Below are 23,584 nucleotides of genomic sequence, written 5' to 3' on the forward strand. Positions count from 1 at the left end.
TTGGTGGTTGATTTGTCAGTTCCAATGAACTTGACAGTTTATCCTCTTTTTTCCCCATGCACATTTATTCCTACTTTTAACAATTCCACCAAGCAGCTGGGCTTGAAGTAGGCAGGGTGAACTAACTGAATAGTTGTGAGCAAACTGATGCTTCACTCTCTTCAGAGGTTTCCCTTTGTGTGACGTTGTTTCCCTCACACCCAGGTGATGTCACCGAAGGAACTTGAGAACTAAGGAAGTGGGCAGGGAACAGCACAGGGATTGGGAATTGAAAGGTGGAGAGGAAAATATGCAGGAAAAGGGAGGAGGAGTTCTGAATGAAAAGAAAAAGATTGGCGAAGACGTTGGGGAGACTAGATTGGTGAGACAGAGAGAGAGAGACAGAGACAGAGAGACAGAGAGGCAGAGACAGAGACAGAGAAAATAATAAGAATATAAGAACTAGGAGTTGGCCATCTGGCATCTCGAGCCAGTACAATGATGGCTGATCTTGTTGTGGACTCAATTCCACTTACCCGCCTATTTCCCATCACCTTCCACTTTTTATCCTTTACTGTTCAAATATCTCTCCAACTTTGCCTTAAAAACACTCAACGAGGTAGCCTCAACTGCTTCACTGGGCAGGGAATCCATCGATTTACAACCCTTTGGGTGCAGAAGGTTCTCCTCAACTCAGTCTTAAATCTGCTTTCTCTTATTTTGAGGCTATGCCCCCTCGTTCTAGTTTCACTCGCCAGTGGAAACAACCTCCCTGCTTCTATCTTAACTATTCCCTTTATAATTTTATATGTTTCTGCAAGATCCTCCCTCATTCCTCAAAATTCCAATGAGTACAGTCCCAGTCGACTCAGTATTTCCTCATAAGCCAATCCTCTCAATTCCGGAATCATCCTAATGAATCTCCTCTGCACCCCCTCCAGTGCCAGTGCATCCTTTCTCAAGTAGGAAGCCCAAAACTGTACCCAGTACTCCAGGTATGGCCTGACCAGCACTCTATACAGCTGCAAAATAACCTCCCTGTTGTTCAACTTCATTCTTCTAGCAATGAAGGCCAAAATTCCATTTGCCTTCTTAATTACCTGCTGCAGCTGCAAATCAACTTTTTGCGATTCATGCACAAGGACACCCAGGTCCCTCTGCACAGCAGCTTGCTGCAATTTTTCACCATTTAAGTAATAGTCCATTTTCTGTTATTCTTACCAACATTTTCCAACATTGTACTCCATCTGCCAGACCCTTGCTCACTCACTTAAACTATCTATATCCCTCTGCACACTTTGCTCTGTCACTCTCTATGTAAATTGTAAACAATTGTGGTCCCAACACTGATCCCTGATACATCACCCGTAACGCCATGCATCTTTATCTCAAGCAGCAGCCTTTTGTGCAGCACCTTGTGGAATGCCTTCTGGAAATCTAGATTCATCACATCCACCGGTTCCCCGTTTCTAGGACTTGCTTCCTTCTCATTACTTCATTGTCCTCCTTCTCTGCTTCTGGCACAGTTGGGAGAGCTGTTTCCCCTCCAGCTACCTACCTCCAATAGCCTTGGGTCCAGCCTTCAACTGAACTCAAAATGTCTTTCAACTTGAAGTGGCCCCTGGTTGCTGAGCAATGCCCCAGTCCTTCTGTTTAATTTTTGTGTGAACTCTCAAATAACAGACACAGTTGAAATAAAACTAAAACTCCCTAATATGTAAGCACCATTGTTTTGCGTGAATTAAACTGAAGTCCGAGCCTCTTCTTAGACAGAAACACTTAATTAAACTCACTTACATCTATACCTTTATTTCCGATATTAATTTATTATTTTTATTTGGTTTTGGCATATGGGTGTGGCTGGCTGAGCCAGCATTTGTTACTGAGTAGTTTGCAAGTCCATTTCAGAGGGTGGAGAGGAGGCTGGTGGGCAGTTAACAGTCAACCACATTGCTTTGTGGATCTTGAGTCATATGTAGGTGAGACCAGGTAAGGAAGGCCGATTTCCTCCCCTGAAGGACATTAGTGAACCAGGGTTTTTATTCCGACAATTGGCATCATTAGACTTTTAGTTCCAGATTTTATTGAATTCAAATTTCACAATCTTGCCGTGGTGGGATTCGAACTCTGGATGCCACCACCACCACCACCTACCCATTCAACAATACAAACATAGAATACTTAAAACTACCCCTTATTCCTGACACAAATGATGACATTGCTGACAAATATATTTTTGTTTTATTTTCCTGCAGCTTGCAGTCATCCAGAAGTGGCGGACACTATTTTCCTAATCGATGGATCAAGTAGTATAAGCCCTCCAGACTTTGAAAAAGTAAAAAAAGTAATAGAAACCTTTATCAACAAAAATGAGGTTGGTAAAACCAGAGTCCAAATTGGCATCATACAGTTCAGCACTAAGCCACGTTTGGAATTTCAGCTTGATCAATATGATGACAAAGCAGTATTACTGAAAGCTGTTCATCAGATTCAGCAGTTACATGGGGGTACAAATACCGGCCAAGCACTGAACTTTACAATCGACTACTTTGATAGCTCAAAAGGGGGCCGGCCTGGAATACAACAATACCTCATACTGATTACAGATGGAGAGTCAGGCGATCATGTGTCTGAAGCTGCCAGAGCCATCAGAGATAGAGGGCTTAATGTTTTTGCCATCGGTATTGGCTCTGCTAATCATGCTGAGCTTGTGACGATTTCAGGATCCCAAGAAAAGGCTTTTCATCTAGACAACTTTGATACCCTAAAGGACCTGGAACAATGGATTTCATTTGAAGCACGCAGTCCAAATGGTGAGTTTAAAAATTTTCTAAATTATTTTACCAACGAGCAGATAGATTCGATGGTTGGAGGTACCTTTGAAGCCAGTGCTAGAATTGGGAACCTTGCGCACTGGAGAATAATGGATCACTTTGTTGTTCAGTTTTCGAGTATGCATTGCAATGCAGCAAGGTTACCATCAAGGCAGACGTAAAACATCAAGATGGTGATAATTGTTCAGTCCTTTTTAATGCCAGAAGCCTGGCATACGTCAGCCAAGCAGCCAAATTGAAAGGAATAATTTTGAAAACCTTAATAACGTAACAGGTTCCTCGGACAGATGACGTCTAACGGTTTTGGTGGTTGATTTGTCAGTTCCAATGAATCTAATAGTTTATCCTCTCTTTTTCCCTGCACATTTATTCCTACTTTTAACATTTCCACCGAGCACCTGGGCTTTAAGAGGCAGGGTGAACTAACTGAATGGTTCTGAGGAAACTGATGCTTCGCTCTCTCCAGAGGTTTTCCTTTGCGTGAGGTTGTTTCCCTCACGCCCAGGTGATGTCACCAAAGGAACTTGAGAACAAAGGAAGTGGGCAGGGGACAGCACAGGGATTGGGAATTGAAGGATGGAGAGCAGAAGATGCAGGGAGAGTGAGAAAGAGAGAGAAAAAGAGAGAGAGAACATGAGCATGGCCCCTCATGCCTCCTCTGGCATTCAATAAGATCATGTCTGTTCTTTTTGTGGACTCAGCTCCACTTACCCGCCTGCTCACCATAAACCTTAATTCCTTTACTGTTCAAAAAGCTATCGAACTTTGCCTTAGAAACATTCACAAAGGTAGCCTCAACTGCTTCACTGGGCTTCTTACTTGAGAAAAGATGTACTGGCACTGGAGGGTTTGCAGGTAATCCCATAGATTAACAACTCTTTGGGTGAAGAAGCTCCTCCTTAATTCAATGCTAAATCTGCTTCCCTTATTTTGAGGCTATTCCCCCTAGTTCTAGTTTCAAAAGGACCTGGAACAATGGATTTCATTTGAAGCACGCAGTCCAAATGGTGAGTTGAAAAAGTTTGAATATTACTTTTTAAGCTAGCAGATTGATTCCATGGTTGGAGAAAACTTTGAAGCCAGTGCTAGAACTGGGAGCCTTGCCCACTGGCAGTGGATTTGGGAATATCATGGATGCTTTGCTGTTCAATTTTCCAGTATGCGTTGCTCGGTAGCAAGTTTACCATCAGGGCTGACGTAGAAGATTAGGAACAACTGTGTAGTCTCCTCAAGATTGTGATAATTGTTGAGTTCCTTTTAATGCCAGAAGCCTGGCATACTTCAGCCAAGCAGCCACATTGAAAGGAGGAATTTTGAAAACCTGAATAACTTAACAGGCTTCTCCATCAGATGCGTCTCACGGTTTTGGTGGTTGATTTGTCAGTTCCAATGAACTTGACAGTTTATCCTCTTTTTTCCCCATGCACATTTATTCCTACTTTTATCAATTCCACCAAGCAGCTGGGCTTGAAGTAGGCAGGGTGAAATAACTGAATGGTTGTGAGCAAACTGATGCTTCACTCTCTTCAGAGGTTTCCCTTTGTGTGAGGTTGTTTCCCTCATACCCAGGTGATGTCACCGAAGGAACTTGAGAACTAAGGAAGTGGGCAGGGAACAGCACAGGGATTGGGAATTGAAAGGTGGAGAGGAAAATATGCAGGAAAAGGGAGGAGGAGTTCTGAATGAAAAGAAAAAGATTGGCGAAGACGTTGGGGAGACTAGATTGGTGAGACAGAGAGAGAGAGACAGAGACAGAGAGACAGAGAGGCAGAGACAGAGACAGAGAAAATAATAAGAATATAAGAACTAGGAGTTGGCCATCTGGCATCTCGAGCCAGTACAATGATGGCTGATCTTGTTGTGGACTCAATTCCACTTACCCGCCTATTTCCCATCACCTTCCACTTTTTATCCTTTACTGTTCAAATATCTCTCCAACTTTGCCTTAAAAACACTCAACGAGGTAGCCTCAACTGCTTCACTGGGCAGGGAATCCATCGATTTACAACCCTTTGGGTGCAGAAGGTTCTCCTCAACTCAGTCTTAAATCTGCTTTCTCTTATTTTGAGGCTATGCCCCCTCGTTCTAGTTTCACTCGCCAGTGGAAACAACCTCCCTGCTTCTATCTTAACTATTCCCTTTATAATTTTATATGTTTCTGCAAGATCCTCCCTCATTCCTCAAAATTCCAATGAGTACAGTCCCAGTCGACTCAGTATTTCCTCATAAGCCAATCCTCTCAATTCCGGAATCATCCTAATGAATCTCCTCTGCACCCCCTCCAGTGCCAGTGCATCCTTTCTCAAGTAGGAAGCCCAAAACTGTACCCAGTACTCCAGGTATGGCCTGACCAGCACTCTATACAGCTGCAAAATAACCTCCCTGTTGTTCAACTTCATTCTTCTAGCAATGAAGGCCAAAATTCCATTTGCCTTCTTAATTACCTGCTGCAGCTGCAAATCAACTTTTTGCGATTCATGCACAAGGACACCCAGGTCCCTCTGCACAGCAGCTTGCTGCAATTTTTCACCATTTAAGTAATAGTCCATTTTCTGTTATTCTTACCAACATTTTCCAACATTGTACTCCATCTGCCAGACCCTTGCTCACTCACTTAAACTATCTATATCCCTCTGCACACTTTGCTCTGTCACTCTCTATGTAAATTGTAAACAATTGTGGTCCCAACACTGATCCCTGATACATCACCCGTAACGCCATGCATCTTTATCTCAAGCAGCAGCCTTTTGTGCAGCACCTTGTGGAATGCCTTCTGGAAATCTAGATTCATCACATCCACCGGTTCCCCGTTTCTAGGACTTGCTTCCTTCTCATTACTTCATTGTCCTCCTTCTCTGCTTCTGGCACAGTTGGGAGAGCTGTTTCCCCTCCAGCTACCTACCTCCAATAGCCTTGGGTCCAGCCTTCAACTGAACTCAAAATGTCTTTCAACTTGAAGTGGCCCCTGGTTGCTGAGCAATGCCCCAGTCCTTCTGTTTAATTTTTGTGTGAACTCTCAAATAACAGACACAGTTGAAATAAAACTAAAACTCCCTAATATGTAAGCACCATTGTTTTGCGTGAATTAAACTGAAGTCCGAGCCTCTTCTTAGACAGAAACACTTAATTAAACTCACTTACATCTATACCTTTATTTCCGATATTAATTTATTATTTTTATTTGGTTTTGGCATATGGGTGTGGCTGGCTGAGCCAGCATTTGTTACTGAGTAGTTTGCAAGTCCATTTCAGAGGGTGGAGAGGAGGCTGGTGGGCAGTTAACAGTCAACCACATTGCTTTGTGGATCTGGAGTCATATGTAGGTGAGACCAGGTAAGGAAGGCCGATTTCCTCCCCTGAAGGACATTAGTGAACCAGGGTTTTTATTCCGACAATTGGCATCATTAGACTTTTAGTTCCAGATTTTATTGAATTCAAATTTCACAATCTTGCCGTGGTGGGATTCGAACTCTGGATGCCACCACCACCACCACCTACCCATTCAACAATACAAACATAGAATACTTAAAACTACCCCTTATTCCTGACACAAATGATGACATTGCTGACAAATATATTTTTGTTTTATTTTCCTGCAGCTTGCAGTCATCCAGAAGTGGCGGACACTATTTTCCTAATCGATGGATCAAGTAGTATAAGCCCTCCAGACTTTGAAAAAGTAAAAAAAGTAATAGAAACCTTTATCAACAAAAATGAGGTTGGTAAAACCAGAGTCCAAATTGGCATCATACAGTTCAGCACTAAGCCACGTTTGGAATTTCAGCTTGATCAATATGATGACAAAGCAGTATTACTGAAAGCTGTTCATCAGATTCAGCAGTTACATGGGGGTACAAATACCGGCCAAGCACTGAACTTTACAATCGACTACTTTGATAGCTCAAAAGGGGGCCGGCCTGGAATACAACAATACCTCATACTGATTACAGATGGAGAGTCAGGCGATCATGTGTCTGAAGCTGCCAGAGCCATCAGAGATAGAGGGCTTAATGTTTTTGCCATCGGTATTGGCTCTGCTAATCATGCTGAGCTTGTGACGATTTCCGGATCCCAAGAAAAGGCTTTTCATCTAGACAACTTTGATACACTAAAGGACCTGGAACAATGGATTTCATTTGAAGCACGCAGTCCAAATGGTGAGTTAAAAAATTTTCTAAATTATTTTACCAACGAGCAGATAGATTCGATGGTTGGAGGTACCTTTGAAGCCAGTGCTAGAATTGGGAACCTTGCGCACTGGAGAATAATGGATCACTTTGTTGTTCAGTTTTCGAGTATGCATTGCAATGCAGCAAGGTTACCATCAAGGCAGACGTAAAACATCAAGATGGTGATAATTGTTCAGTCCTTTTTAATGCCAGAAGCCTGGCATACGTCAGCCAAGCAGCCAAATTGAAAGGAATAATTTTGAAAACCTTAATAACGTAACAGGTTCCTCGGACAGATGACGTCTAACGGTTTTGGTGGTTGATTTGTCAGTTCCAATGAATCTAATAGTTTATCCTCTCTTTTTCCCTGCACATTTATTCCTACTTTTAACATTTCCACCGAGCACCTGGGCTTTAAGAGGCAGGGTGAACTAACTGAATGGTTCTGAGGAAACTGATGCTTCGCTCTCTCCAGAGGTTTTCCTTTGCGTGAGGTTGTTTCCTTTGGTGATGTCACCAAAGGAACTTGAGAACAAAGGAAGTGGGCAGGGGACAGCACAGGGATTGGGAATTGAAGGATGGAGAGCAGAAGATGCAGGGAGAGTGAGAAAGAGAGAGAAAAAGAGAGAGAGAACATGAGCATGGCCCCTCATGCCTCCTCTGGCATTCAATAAGATCATGTCTGTTCTTTTTGTGGACTCAGCTCCACTTACCCGCCCGCTCACCATAAACCTTAATTCCTTTACTGTTCAAAAAGCTATCGAACTTTGCCTTAGAAACATTCACAAAGGTAGCCTCAACTGCTTCACTGGGCTTCTTACTTGAGAAAAGATGTACTGGCACTGGAGGGTTTGCAGGTAATCCCATAGATTAACAACTCTTTGGGTGAAGAAGCTCCTCCTTAATTCAATGCTAAATCTGCTTCCCTTATTTTGAGGCTATTCCCCCTAGTTCTAGTTTCAAACACATGTGGAAATAACCTCCCTGCTTCTATCTTAATTATTCACTTCATAATTTTACATGTTTCTATGAGATCCCCCCCACCTCATTCTTTGAATTTCCAATGAGTATAGTCCCAGTCTACTCAGTCTCTCTTTATAATCCAATCCTCTCAACTCCAGAATCAACCTAGTGAATCTCCTCTGCTCTCTTTCCAATGCCAGTACATCCTGTGGTGATGTGCATCAATGTAAATGCATGTAGGCTAGCTAGACGCTAGAGGGAGCACCAGTGACATCACACACACACACACTCAACCAATAGATCAGTTAGATAGACACGACCAATGGACATTCATGACACACAAGGAGGTGACACGACCACAGGGGGGCATTACACCAACCTATATATAAAGGACACCACACACATGGGGCGAAATTCTCCGTTATCGGCTGAAAGTCCGCCGATCGGCGCAAAAAACGGCGCAAATCTGACTTGCGTCACGTCGGAAAAATGGGTCGAACATCTCCGGCCCGAAATGGGCTAGCAGCGACGTAACGGGATCCGCGCTTGTGCACGTGGTTCACGCCGTGCAGCGTCATACGCGCTGCACGGCGTGACGGCTCATAAGGCCGCGCTGCTCCCCCCCACCCGACCGGAACACCCGACCGGAACACCCGACTGGATGGCTGGCCGCCGCTCAGCCCCGAGGTTCGAGTCATGGGATGTGGAGGCACTCCTGGACGCAGTGGAGCAGAGGAGGGACGCCCTGTATCCCGGGCATGGCCGCAGAGTTGCCCCATGCCACAGCCGGCGTCTGTAGAGGGAAGTGGCAGAGGCCGTCACCGCTGCGGCCCTGACACCACGGACAGGCACCCAGTGCCACAAGAAGGTGAACGACCTCGTCAGAGCAGGCAGGGTGAGCCTCCCCATATCCCCCCTCCCCATATCCCCCTCCCCATATCCCCCCCTCCCCCATATCCCCCTCCCCCATATCCCCCCTCCCCCATATCCCCCCTCCCCCATAACCCCCTTCCCCATATCCCCCATATCCCCCCTCCCCCATATCCCCCCTCCCCCATATCCCTCCTCCCCATATCCCCCCTCCCCATATCTCCCATATCCCCCCTCCCCCATATCCCCCATATCCCCCCTCCCCAATATCCCCCCTCCCCCATATCCCCCTCCCCCATATCCCCCCTCCCCCATAACCCCCTTCCCCATATCCCCCATATCCCCGCCTCCCCCATATCCCCCCTCCCCAATAACCCCCCTCCCCCATAGAACATAGAACGATACAGCGCAGTACAGGCCCTTCGGCCCACGATGTTGCACCGAAACAAAAGCCATCTAACCTACACTATGTCATTATCATCCATATGTTTATCCAATAAACCTTTAAATGCCCTCAATGTTGGCGAGTTCACTACTGTAGCAGGTAGGGCATTCCACGGCCTCACGACTCTTTGCGTAAAGAACCTACCTCTGACCTCTGTCCTATATCTATTACCCCTCAGTTTAAAGCTATGTCCCCTCGTGCCAGCCATTTCCATCCGCGGGAGAAGGCTCTCACTGTCCACCCTATCTAACCCCCTGATCATTTTGTATGCCTCTATTAAGTCTCCTCTTAACCTTCTTCTCTCCAACGAAAACAACCTCAAGTCCATCAGCCTTTCCTCATAAGATTTTCCCTCCATACCAGGCAACATCCTGGTAAATCTCCTCTGCACCCGCTCCAAAGCCTCCACGTCCTTCCTATAATGCGGTGACCTGAACTGTACGCAATACTCCAAATGCGGCCGTACCAGAGTTCTGTTTATCTATATCCCTCTGTAACCTGCTACATCCTTCCACACTATCGACAACACCACCAACTTTAGTATCGTCTACAAATTTACTCACCCACCCTTCTGCGCCTTCCTCTAGGTCATTGATAAAAATGACAAACAGCAACGGCCCCAGAACAGATCCTTGTGGTACTCCACTTGTAACTGAACTCCATTCTGAACATTTCCCATCAACCACCACCCTCTGTCTTCTTTCAGCTAGCCAATTTCTGATCCACATCTCTAAATCACCCTCAATCCCCAGCCTCCGTATTTTCTGCAATAGCCTACCGTGGGGAACCTTATCAAACGCTTTGCTGAAATCCATATACACCACATCAACTGCTCTACCCTTGTCTACCTGTTCAGTCACCTTCTCAAAGAACTCGATAAGGTTTGTGAGGCATGACCTACCCTTCACAAAGCCATGCTGACTATCCCTGATCATATTATTCCTATCTAGATGATTATAAATCTTGTCTCTTATAATCCCCTCCAAGACTTTACCCACTACAGACGTGAGGCTCACCGGTCTATAGTTGCCGGGGTTGTCTCTGCTCCCCTTTTTGAACAAAAGGACCACATTTGCGATCCTCCAGTCCTCTGGCACTATTCCTGTAGCCAATGATGACATAAAAATCAAAGCCAAAGGTCCAGCAATCTCTTCCCTGGCCTCCCAGAGAATCCTAGGATAAATCCCATCAGGACCCGGGGACTTATTTATTTTCAGCCTGTCCAGAATTGCCAACACCTCTTCCCTATGTACCTCAATGCCATCTATTCTATTAGCCTGGGTCTCAGCATTCTCCTCCACAACATTATCTTTTTCCTGAGTGAAAACTGACGAAAAATATTCATTTAGTATCTCGCCTATCTCTTCAGACTCCACACACAACTTCCCATCCCTGTCCTTGACTGGTCCTACTCTTTCCCTAGTCATTCGCTTATTCCTGACATACCTATAGAAAGCTTTTGGGTTTTCCTTGATCCTACCTGCCAAATACTTCTCATGTCCCCTCCTTGCTCGTCTTAGCTCTCTCTTTAGATCCTTCCTCGTTACCTTGTAACTATCCATCGCCCCAACTGAAACTTCACACCTCATCTTCACATAGGCCTCCTTCTTCCTCTTAACAAGAGATTCCACTTCTTTGGTAAACCACGGTTCCCTCGCTCGACGCCTTCCTCCCTGCCTGACCGGTACATACTTATCAAGAACACGCAGTAGCTGATCCTTGAACAAGCTCCACTTATCCAGTGTGCCCAACACTTGCAGCCTACTTCTCCACCTTATCCCCCCCAAGTCACGTCTAATGGCATCATAATTGCCCTTCCCCCAGCTATAACTCTTGCCCTGCGGTGTATACTTATCCCTTTCCATATCCCCCCCTCCCCCATATCCCCCATATCCCCCCTCCCCAATATCCCCCCACCCCCATATCCCCCCTCCCCATATCCCCCCTCCCCATATCCCCCCTCCCCATATCCCCCCTCCCCCATATCCACCATATCCCCCCTCCCCCATATCCCCCATATCCCCCCTCCCCATATCCCCAAGTGAATCCAGCCCTAACCTTAACCTCTGCAATGCACGCGCAACCGATGGCGTGCATTCATATACCTGCCTAACAATGTTGCCTTTTACCCCTGCCACCAGCCCCCCCCCCCCCCACAGGAGAAGCGCGCACACAACAATAGGGAGCATGTGAGGACTGGAGGAGGCCCCGCTGATGAGAGGCCACTGACCGAACACGAGGAAAGGACCCTGGAACTGGCTGGCGGACCTGAGGACCGGGAGGTTGCTGATGCAGAGGTCGGGGGGGTACTAGCAAGTGAGCCACCGACAGCCCGTCCCCATATCCCCCCTCCCCTATATCCCCCTCCCCCATATCACCTGATCACTGCCTGATGTCTAACCATGCATGCTTCATTGTGTATCGCAGGACCAAACGTCCAGGCACCCATCCCCGCAGATGCAGACCGCCCGCAGGATGCCCCTCGGAGGCCATGGGAGACAGAGAGACCCGGTCCCTCCAGCATGCGACGCCCGCAGGATGCCCCTCGAAGGCCACGGGAGACAGAGAGACCCGGACCCAACAGCATGCGACGCCTGCAGGATGCCCCTCGCACACCACGGGAGACGGAGAGACCTGGAGCAACAGGGAGACGACACCGCCGTCACATGCGGGAGCGACCACCCAGCGACGAGGGGGGCAGCCACACGCCCCCGTCACATCTGAGCCAGGACACCACTACCCAGGACACCACTAACCAGGACACCACTACCCAGAACACCACTACCCGGGACACCACTACCCGGGACAGCACTGCCCAGGACACCCCTACCCGGGACAGCACTACCCAGGAAGACGAAATACCGGACAGTGACTCAGAGTGGATGGGTGGAGACGAACCCCCACCCCAAAGTGCCATGGACTCAGAGTGGGACGAAGAGCACGACACAACGCCACTGCTGTCACCAACACCCTCCACTATCGCAGAAACACTCACCACGGTTGGGCACTTTAGTGATGAGGCGTCTGGTACACTCACTGGTGCGCACAACACAGCCGTCCCGGTACAGCAGGTGGAGGTAGGAGCAGCAGAGGGGCCGGGCGGTCGGAGGGCAGCCCAGCCCAAGTGAACATCTGCCGCCCAGATGGATCCCGGGTTCCTGGAGTTACCACACCCACACATAGATCCGATGCAACCACCGTCCCGGAGACGAGCGAAGAGGGTGACGGCCGGCTTGCGGCGGCTGCAGTTGCAGGTGGAGTCCACCCGCGTCCAGGAGCTGGGAGTGGTGCCGGTCATGCGTGCCACCCAGGCCGACACCGCACAGGTGGCGTCCGCGGTGGAGGCAATGGGTGCGGCGGTGTCAGACATGGGGAACGGTTTGCGAGGCCTGGGGCTTTCCGTGCAGGCGGCGTCTGTGGCCCAGGACATGGCTGCCCTCTCACAGGAGGCCATGAGCCAGTGCCAGCGTCAGATGGCAGAGGCGCTCAACACCATAGCCCAGTTTCAGCAGGCCATGGCCCAGTCTCTGCAGGCCATGGCCCAGTCTCTGCAGGCCATGGCCCAGTCTCAGCAGGCCATGGCCCAGTCTCTGCAGGCCATGGCCCAGTCTCAGCAGGCCATGGCCCAGTCTCTGCAGGCCATGGCCCAGTCTCTGCAGGCCATCGTTGAGGGCATCGGCGCCAGTGGCCATGTGCGAGCCGGAGTCGCACTGTCACAGACAGAGTTTGCCAACCCCCTGGGCTCCATGGTTGCAAACCTGCAGACCCCTGTCGATACCAGCACGGGCCTCCAGGACTGGCAACGCCAGATGTCGGGGGGGCGTCGGATGGCCAGTCCGTTCGCATCCCCCACCCATGTAGAGGCCTGGGGGCCATCGGGCACCCCGAGGGAGGAGGAGGTGGTGTAGTCCGTCCCGGCTCCCCCTGTAGGGGAGGTCCCGGAACACCGCGAAACCTCGGACTCCCCCCCTCCCGTCCCAGGTGCATCGGGTGGGCAACGGGCAGGACAGGCTGGCAGCTCGCCATCCCAGTCGCCCGGGCCGCAGCCTGACCCATCTAGTCCAGGACGCCCCAGGAAACGGCCGCCAGAGGGATCCAGTGTCAGAGGGCAGGAATCACAGGAGTCCACCTCCAGTTCTGCTGTACCGTCTGGGGAACCACGTAGACGTAGTCAAAGGGCCCGTAAGGCCAAACAATTAGACACTGAGTAAGTTGGCACGGGTGCAGGGCACAGATGAGTTTTAGGGGCTAGGACACGTGCATGAACTCCTTTGGTTATTAAAGTCAATGTTACACCTACAGAAGCTGCCTTTGTGCTCTGTCCAAAGCGTGCGGGGGTGTCATGTACGTTGAGCGCAAGTGTGTGTGTGAGGGGTGGTGTTACCTCAGCCCCAGATGAGTCTGCCCCGTTCCCCCTGGGCCGCCATCAACATCCCCCCGGGCAGAGGACGGGACCGTGCACTGCAGTGTCACAGCCGCATGCAGGGATGGTCCGGGTGGATGGTGGTACTGTGGCCATGGGTCAGACATAGTCCAACGATGTGGAGCCAGGAGCTCACCGCAGGGCGGGTTGTCATCATCCTCCATGGCCTGCAATAGACACGCGTCCACCCGCAACTGTGTGAGCCCAGCCCGTTGTGCCGCAGGTGGATCGGCAATGGGGGGGGTGTGGTGTGCATGCGGGTGGGGTGGGTGGGGTTGGGGAGGGGGGTGAGGGTGCTGGGTGGGTGGATGGGTGGGGGGTGTGGGTGGTCGGCTGTTGCCATGGTGTGCGGTCTGTGGCCATACCACCCGATTCCCACGCCCATCTAGTCAGTGAAGCGGGCGGCTATCAGTCTGTCCCGTGCCCGCTGGGCCAGCCGGTAACGGTGGACAGCCAGCCGCCTGTGTCTACCCCGTCTGCCCTGACCATTACCCCCATACCCCTCATCTGGGGAGGACTGCGCCTCTTCCTGCTGCTCCTCCACTCCGCCCTCCTCTGCCTGCGGCACATCGCCCCTCTGCTGGGCTATGTTGTGAAGGACGCAGCACACCACAATGATGCGGCCGACCCTATCTGACCGATACTGGAGGGCGCCCCCAGAGAGTTCCAGGCACCTGAAACGCATCTTCAGCACGCCAAAGCACCTCTCTATCATTCCCCTTGTCGCTACATGGGCATCATTGTAGCGGTTCTCCGCCTCATTGCATGGCCTCCGTATAGGCGTCATCAGCCACGATCGCAATGGGTAGCCCCTGTCGCCCAGCAACCAGCCCCTCAGCCGGGGATGGCGTCCCTCGTACATGCCGGGGATGGATGACCGCGACAACACATATGAGTCGTGTACACTGCCTGGGTAACGGGCGCAGACGTGCAGGATCATCATGCGGTGGTCGCAGACCACCTGTATGTTCATCGAATAGGTCCCCTTCCTATTGGTGTACATGGCCCTGTTATCTGCAGGTGGCCGCACGGCGACGTGCATCCCATCAATCGCGCCCTGGACCATGGGGAACCCGGCCACGGCAGAGAAGCCCACGGCCCGTGGCTGGCCCGGTCCACAGGCAAGCGGACGTAGTGGTGCGCCATGGCATATAGGGCATCTGTCACTGCCCGGATGCACCGGTACACCGATGTCTGCGATATGCCGGACAGGTCCCCACTCGGTGCCTGGAATGACCCCGTTGCATAAAAGTTCAGGGCCACCGTAACCTTGACGGACACGGGGAGAGGGTGTCCCCCGTCAGTGCCACGCGGTGACAGGTGTGCCAGCAGGTGGCAGATGTGTGCCACGGTTTCCCACCTCATCCGGAGTCTCCTCCTGCATTCCCGGTCCGTGAGGTCCTGGTATGACTGCCGGGGCCGGTACACACGGGGCGCCCTCGGGTGCCTCCGTTGCCATGGGGCCGCGACGTCCTCCTCCCCCTGTCGGTCAGGTGTCCCTCCAGCCTGGACGGCTGCCGCCTGTCCCTCTGCGGCAGCCTGCGCCGCCTCTCTGGCACGCTCCTCCTCCTCCTCCACCTCCTCATCCAGGGCAACATAGACATTAGCGGCTGCCGCCACGGCGGCCAACATCGCTGGATGATCGGAAAACATAACGGCCTGGTGGGGGTGAGGGGAACGATGACATGTCATCATTGTCCATATCCCCTCCTCCCCCAGCCAGGTGGCATGGACCGCATGGGTCCAACTGTTGGAGGCTGGGACCTGGCCAGGTGGACCAACTCACTTGCCCTCGCATCCCCCTCACCGGCACGGGCCCCCCCATCCCCCTCCCAGCACGGACCCCCCATCCCCCTCCCCGGCACGGACCCCCCCATCCCCCTCCCCGCACGGACCCCCCAATCCCCCTCCCCGGCACGGATCCCCCCATCTCCCTCCCCGGCACGGAGCCCCCCATCCCACTCCCCGGCACGGACCACCCCCAACCTCCTCCCCGGCACGGATCCCAACCTCCTCCCCGGCACGGACCCCCAATCCCCCTCCCCGGCACGGACTCCCCATCCCCCTCCCCGGCACGGACCACCCCATCCCCCTCCCCGGCACGGACCCCCCCCAACCTCCTCCCCGGCACGGACCCCAACCTCCTCCCTGGCACGGACCCCCCCCAACCTCCTCCCCGGCACGGACCCCCCCCAACCTCCTCCCTGGCACGGACCCCCCCCAACCTCCTCCCCGGCACGGACCCCCCCCAGCCCCCTCTCCGGCACGGACCCCCCCCAGCCCCCTCCCCGGCACGGACCCCCCCATCCCCCTCCCCGGCACGGACCCCCCCATCCCCCTCCCCGGCACGGACCCCCCCATCCCCCTCCCCGGCACGGACCCCCCCCAACCTCCTCCCCGGCACGGACTTCCCATCCCCCTCCCCGGCACGGACCCCCCATCCCCCTCCCCGGCACGGAACCCCCTTCCCCCTCCCCGGCACAGACCCCCATCCCCCTCCCCGTCCCCGGCACGGACCCCCCATCCCCATCCCCGGCACGGACCCCCCATCCCCCTCCCCGGCACGGACCCCCCCATACCCCTCCCCGGCACGGACCCCCCCCAACCTCCTCCCCGGCACGGACCCCAACCTCCTCCCCGGCACGGACCCCCCATCCCCCTCCCCGGCACGGACCCCCATCCCCCTCCCCGGCACGGACCCCCCCATCCACCTCCCAAGCACGGAACCCCCCCAACCTCCTCCCCGGCACGGACCCCAACCTCCTCCCCGGCACGGACCCCCCTCCCGGCACTCCCCCGGAGCCCAGCCCACTCTAACCCCCCCCGCCGCACACACACACACACAACCCGAGACACACCTCTCCCCACACATTCAGACTGCGGCCACGCCATCGCCTGCCCAGAGCCAACCCCCCAGGCCGTCACTCACCTCCACGCTGGTCGGCATGAACCTGGAGCACAGGGTCACGCCGATGAAAAGGTTTAATTTACGTCGACGTGAACGGTCATCACGTCGACGGGACTTCGGCCCATCCGGAAGGGAGAATATCGGCAGGCCGAAAATCGGCTGCCTTGCGCAGACCCGTGCCATTTTCCGACGGCAGCGGCGCCATTAACGCCCCGCCGACTTTTCTCCCTTCGGAGACTTCGGCAACCGGCGGGGGCAGCATTCACGGCGGCCAACGGCCATTCTCCGACCCTCTGGGGGGTCGGAGAATTACGCCCATGATTTGTCTCTTTCCAGTGGAGAAAGTCAGTGAGTACAGACACAGGGTTGATTCAATATTACACCCACCATGTGGATTGCAGCAACTGGTTAGTCAGTCTGGGTAGCTATAGTAGGATTAGCAGTAGTGTCAAACCCAAGTAATAGAAGTGTAAATAGTTTAATAAACATGTTGAAGTTGTCTCCGCGTCTGAACCTTCCTTTGTCAAGTGCACTACAAGGAAGCCGCTTATGTTACACCTACAACATAACAAATCATGGTACCAGAAGTGAACTGTTTCAATCCAGATAGCCATACCTCAGCGTACAGTGACAACCAGCAACGATACCCAGGCAAGATGTTCGAGATCCGGGTTCCGCAGCAGCTTCAGTGCCACGGCGATCTCCGCGAAAACTGGCGGGCATTCCGGCAAAAGTTTGAAATGTTCCTGGTGGCGGCCAAACTAGAAGAAGTGGCCGATCCTGAAAAAACAGAGCTTCTCCTCACCATCGCCGGTGCCAGAGCAGAAGCAATCTTTAAAAAATTCAAGTTCTCCAAGGGGCAAAACAGGAGCGACTTCCAGGCAGTCCTGGACAAATTCAGCAAATACTGTGAGGAAAACACACTCTAACCAGCAAAAAAAGGTAAGAGAAGCGCCAGTACTCACCTCAAGGCCGAAATCCCGGAGCAGAGAACAATTTTGGTCGGCGGCCATCTTTCTATAGGGACTGCACTTGCGCAGTTGCGCGAGAAGCGCACAGAACGAGAAGCCGCGCATGCGCAATCACGAAAAAGGCCCAATGTAAAGGAACAGCGATCTGCGCGTGCGTAATCGCTTCCTATGCGCTACGTCACATGCGTCATGATGTCAGAGGCCCGGGACCACTCCCATTTAAAGGGGAAACGTCCCGAATCAAAGAAAATATCTTTTAAAGCTGTAAAAGCTTCCTTCACCCGGAATGACAGCACAATGCCTCAAATTGAACCAGGAAATGAAATTAACCTATGAAGAACCCTGCAACAGCAGTTACCTACGCCCAAACTGATGATTCCGACCTTAAATACTTCGAAACCGACCTTTACATTTTCTCTGGACCTCGCGAGTCCAATGCCAGCTCCGCGCAAACAGTGTTGAGATGGTCCTAGAAGACTACGACTCGGACAAAGGTTTTTTCATTAGAAATGGCGACCCCCGTACTGAATCCGACGCAGATGCAGATTGGTTCTTCGGATTTGAGGATCTTCAGCCCAGCATCTACGACATCCCGACTCGTGAGTGCAGGATGATGCTGAAGCCTGAAACCAAGAGACAGAGAGCGGTACAAGCCCACAGAGAGCGGCCTGCTGCCACACAGAGCGTGGTCCATGCACCGCTCAGGGTTCCCGACTCTACAAAAGAAGACACGCAAGACTCCACGCCGCAGTCCTTGCATAAACAAGAAGTGACTCCAGTGTCACAAGCCTCCACAGCGAGCTCGTGGACAGCCTCCACGATAGAAGCAACACAAGACTCCGATGCGCAGTCCTTGCAGGAACAGGACCATGAGGGTCTAGCAACCTCCTCTGACTAACTAGCGGCAGACGATGCAATTCTACCATGCTCAAGTAAACAGCAAGAAGACTATGACAGTCTACCATGCTCCAGTGCACAGCAGGACGACCATGACGGTCTATCATGCTACAGTGAAGAACAAAGCGATCATGACAGTCCAAGCCCAAATGAAGGACAACAGCAAGACAATGACAGTCCACCCACATTGCTTGCGCTACCAGATGAAGACTCTGACAATTTACCCAACCCAAGTGAACAACAAGCAGCTACTGAGGCTCTACCCACGGCATGTGAGACGAGTGACAACAGCATTCCACTTCCCATGCAAGATGTGCAAAGTGACAGACCTCAGCTAGTGTGTACAGAGGCACTCGACGATCACTGTGAGACCACTGGTGACTCCGGTGACACCATGATACTTCCACCCTCATTCGCTCGAACCACAAGTCAATGCATTCCTGCATGTTCCAACTCCAGACGTGCAGCTTCAAGAAATCTCACCTGACTCCAGTGAACTTGCTAAGAATTCGGACCAGAAGCATCAACAAACCAACACTGACTCAGTTAAAACAGACACAACGCCAGATGGGGAGCAACCAAACGCCGACTCTGATTCACGACCAATGGACATTCACGATACATAAGGAGGTGACACGACCACAGAGGGGCATTACACCAACCCATATATAAAGGACACCACACATATGATCTACCTCTTTCCAGTGGAGAAAGTCAGTGAGTACAGACACAGGGTTGATTCAATATTAGACCCACCACGTGGATTGCAGCAACTGGTTTGTCAGTCTGGGTAGCTATAGTAGGATTAGCAGTAGTGTCGAACCTGAGTAATAGAAGTGTAAATAGTTTAATAAACGTGTTGAAGTTATCTCCACGTCTGAACCTTCCTTTGTCAAGTGCACCACAAGGAAGCCGCTTATGTTACACCTGCAACATAACAAATCACATCCTTTCTCGAGTAAGAAGCCCAAAACACTACCCAGTACATATGCAGCTGCAACATAACCTCCCTGTTTTTCAACTCCATCCGTCTAGCTATAAAGGACAACATTCCATTTGCTTTCTTAATTACCTGCTGCAAAACAACTTTTTGCTATTCATACACAACGACACCCAGGTTGCTCAGCCTTTTGTGCGGCACCTTGTTGAATGTCTTCTGGAATTCCAGATACACCACATTGACTTGTTCCCCGTTGCCCACCATGCTCGCAATTTCCTCAAAGTAGTCCAATAAATTAGTTAAACATGACCTGCCTTTCATGAAGCTATGCGCGCCTGCCAAGTGGGATAATTTCTATCCAAATGTCTTGTTATTTCTTCCTTGATGATAGACTCAAGCATTTCCCAACTACAGAAGTTAAGCTAACCATACTATAGATCTCACCTTTTATCTACCTCCCTTTTTAATCAATGGTGTCACTTTTGCTGTTTTCCAATCTGCTGAAACTGCGGAGTCCAGCGAATTTTGGTAAATTACCACGCGTGCATTTGCTATTTCTCCCTCCCATCTCTTTTGGGATGTATTCCATCAGGGCCAAAAGACATGTCTACCTTAAGCCCCATTAGCTTGCCCAACACTACCTCCTTTGTGATAATGATCGTTTTTAGGTCCTCATCTGCCATAGTCTACTTGCCATCAATTTTTGCCATGCTATTTGTGTCTTCCACTGTGAAGACTGATACCAAATACCTGTTCAATGCCTCAGCCATTTCTTCATTTCCCATTATTAAACCCCCTTTCTTGTCTTCTAAACGACTAATGTTCACCATAGCCACTCTTTTTCATTTTATATATTTGTAGAAACCTTTGTTAACTGTTTTTATATTCTGAGCTAGTTTACTCTCATAATCTATCTTACTTTTCTTTATAGCCTTTTTCGTGGCTTTCTGCTGACCTTTAAAAATTTCCCAATTCTCTAGTTTCCCACCAATCTTTGTCACTTTGTATGCATTTTCTTTCCATTTGATACCCTCCTTTATTTCCTTAGATATCCATGGCTGATTATCACATTTCCTGCAGTCCTTCCTTTTCACTGGTGTATATGTTTGCTGAGCACTGTGAAAAATCACTTTAAAAGTCCTCCATTGTTCCTCGATTGTCCAACCCGAAAGTCTTTGCTCCCAGTCTACCTGAGCCAATTTCTCCTCAAGGGAAAGTGTTTCTGCATTGAGTCTTCACTGGAATCCCTGACTGCTCTTCACAGTCCACTCTGAAATCAAATGGCAGATGACACCTAATCGAACCTATGTGCTTCTCAATTCCCCCCAGATGTTTCTTACACTGTGAGCCAACTGACCTCAATGGACTCTGACTTCCACACAAGTGTTTCACAAACTTCACTCTTGAAAAGACATGCCTTAGAATCTTTCTTCCAAAGAATGTTTTCCCTCAGCTGTTCTTTCCAGCAAGAAGCAATTGACAGACTGCGAAATCTCCTTTGAGTATTTTCTATTTTGAATTGTCATGTGCTTTCCATCTTCCACACGATCTCGAGGGACACAGCCACAACAATAGATCACTATTGCTTCACAGGCTGCATGAAGATATCACCAACCTTAGGATTATTTCAGAAATCTGGGGCGGGATTCTCCGACCACCCCCCGCCGGGTCGGAGAATCGCCGGGGACGGCGTGAATCCCGCCGTGGAAGTCTCCAGCACTGGAGATTCAGCGGGAGTGGGAATCGCGCCGCGCCGGTGGCCGGGCCACCCCCAGCGATTCGAAGTCCCGCTGCTGCTATGCCGGACCCGCCGGTGTGAATTGAACCAGGTCCCTTACCGGCGGGACCTGGTGGCGCGAGCGGGCTCCGTGGTCCTTGGGGGGATCCGTGGGCGGGCCTGTGCCTTGGGGGCACTCTTTTACTACGCGTCGGCCGTGTGGGTCTCCACGATGGCCGACGTGTAGGTGACACCCACCCTGCGCATGCGCGGGTTGGACATCAGCAGCCACTGATGCTCCCACGCATGCGCGGACTCCCGCCGGCCGGCGGAGTCGCTTCGGCCCCAGCTGGTGTGTCGCCAAAGGCCTTCCACTACAGCCGGCGGGGCGCCAACCACTCCGGGGCGGGCCTAGCTCTGAAAGGTGCGGAAGAATCCGCACCTTTGGGGCGGCCCGACCCCGGAGTGGTTCACGCCACTCCATCCCGCCGGGAATCCCAGCCCTGCCGGGCAGGGGAGAACCCGCCCCGGGCTTCTCGCGAGCCAACTCCATCAGGTCTGTACTTTTCAGTTGTCTGTAACTGGAGACTCTCTCTCTCTCTCTGCCCCTTGCTTTAACTTCAATGAACAGAACCTTTTTCAATTTCCAGTTCCTTTGTTCTTTTGACTTCAGTTTTCCTGTAAAATCTCTTGTAATTCCTAGGTTTCGCGAACTATCTGTTCATTAATTTCTGGGACTTGCTTCCTTCCCATGACTTCATTGTTCTGCTTCTCTGCTTCTGGCACAGTTGGGACAGTTGTTTCTCGGCCAGCTACCTACCTCCAACTGCCTTGGGTCCAGCCTTAATTAAATGCAAAAAGTCTTTCCAGCTTCAAATGGCAAAGCAACATCCCACTTCTTCTGTTTGATTTTTGTTGTAAACTCTCTAATAACAATACTGACACAGTTTGAATCTAAACCAAACCTCCCATACATGCAAACAGCATTGTTTAACATGAATCAAAATGAAGTGTTCACCCTTACACAAAAACACTAAATTAAAGTCACTTAAATCTATACCTTTATTTCTAATATTAATTAATTTTTTTATTTGTTGGATGAGACAGCATTTGTTGCCCAAACCTCATTGCCCCTGAATTGAGTGGCTTGCTAAGCCATTTCAGAGGGCGGGGGCTAGGGCGCAGTTAAGAGTCAACCGCATCGCTGTGAGGATCTGGAGTCACATGTAGGACAGACCGGGTAAGGACAGCTGATTTCCTTCCCTGACATTAGAGAACCAGTGGGTTTTTACGACAATCGGCAATGGTATTATCATCGTCATTAGACCTTTAAAGAATTTAAATTTCACCACCTTGCCGTGGTGGGGTTCAAAATCAGGACGACAGAGCATAGAACATATAGAACATAGAACATAGAATATAGAACATAAAACAGTACAGCACAGAACAGGCCCTTCGGCCCTCGATGTTGTGCCGAGCCTTGTCCGAAACCAAGATCAAGCTATCCCACTCCCTGTCATTCTGGTGTGCTCCATGTGCCTATCCAATAACTGCTTGAAAGTTTCTAAAGTGTCCGACTCCACTATCACAGCAGGCAGTCCATTCCACACCCTAACCATTCTCTGAGTAGAGAACCTACCTCGGACATTCCTCCTATATCTCCCACCCTGAACCTTATAGTTATGCCCCCTTGTAACAGCTACATCCACCCGCGGAACCCTGGGTTTCTGGATTACTAGTTCAGTGACAATACCACTATGCCACCACCTCCCCATTCAGCAAAACAAACACAAATTACTTAAAACTATCTCTCCTTCCTGACACAAATGATGACATTGCAAACAAATATACTTATGTTTCTTTTTTCGGCAGCCTGCAGTAATCCAGAAGTGGTGGACGTCATTTTCCTAATCGATGGATCAAGTAGTATACAGCCTTCAGACTTTGTAAAAGTAAGACATTTTGCAGAAGCCTTAATCAACAAAACTGAGGTTGCCGAAAGCGGAGTCCAAATTGGCGTCATACAGTTCAGCACTAAGCCACATTTGGCATTCCAGCTTGATCAATATGATGACAAAGCAAAACTACTGAAAGCTGTTCATCAGATTCAGCAGTTAGGTGGGGGTACAAATACTGGCCAAGCACTGAACTTTACAATCGACTACTTTGATAGCTCAAAAGGGGGCCGGCCTGGAATACAACAATACCTCATACTGATTACAGATGGAGAGTCAGGCGATCATGTGTCTGAAGCTGCCAGAGCCATCAGAGATAGAGGGGTTAATGTTTTTGCCATCGGTATTGGCGCTGCTAATAACGATCAGCTTGTGATGATTTCGGGATCTGAAGCAAACATTTATAACATAGACGGCTATGACGCCCTAATGAGCTTGGAAGAATTGATTTCACTTGACGTGTGCAATCCATTTGCAGGTGAGTTTACCATTTTCGAAATTACTTGTAAACTA

The 23,584-nt window shown here is 50.8% G+C and overlaps 1 protein-coding gene across 1 annotated transcript in view; it reads left to right on the top strand.

Moving 5' to 3' along the window:
- The window catches only part of LOC140425875 (collagen alpha-4(VI) chain-like), a 285,411-nt gene that overhangs the window by 253,655 nt on the left and 8,172 nt on the right, over positions 1–23,584 (top strand). Inside the window, exons 6-8 of the mRNA XM_072510256.1 lie at positions 2,235–2,792; positions 6,413–6,970; positions 22,989–23,549. Of these exons, the coding sequence (XP_072366357.1) occupies positions 2,235–2,792; positions 6,413–6,970; positions 22,989–23,549 (1,677 nt within the window). The remainder of the gene's footprint in view (positions 1–2,234; positions 2,793–6,412; positions 6,971–22,988; positions 23,550–23,584) is intronic.

Source organism: Scyliorhinus torazame, chromosome 6 (genome assembly GCF_047496885.1).
Source record: "Scyliorhinus torazame isolate Kashiwa2021f chromosome 6, sScyTor2.1, whole genome shotgun sequence".
Lineage (NCBI taxonomy): Eukaryota > Metazoa > Chordata > Chondrichthyes > Carcharhiniformes > Scyliorhinidae > Scyliorhinus > Scyliorhinus torazame.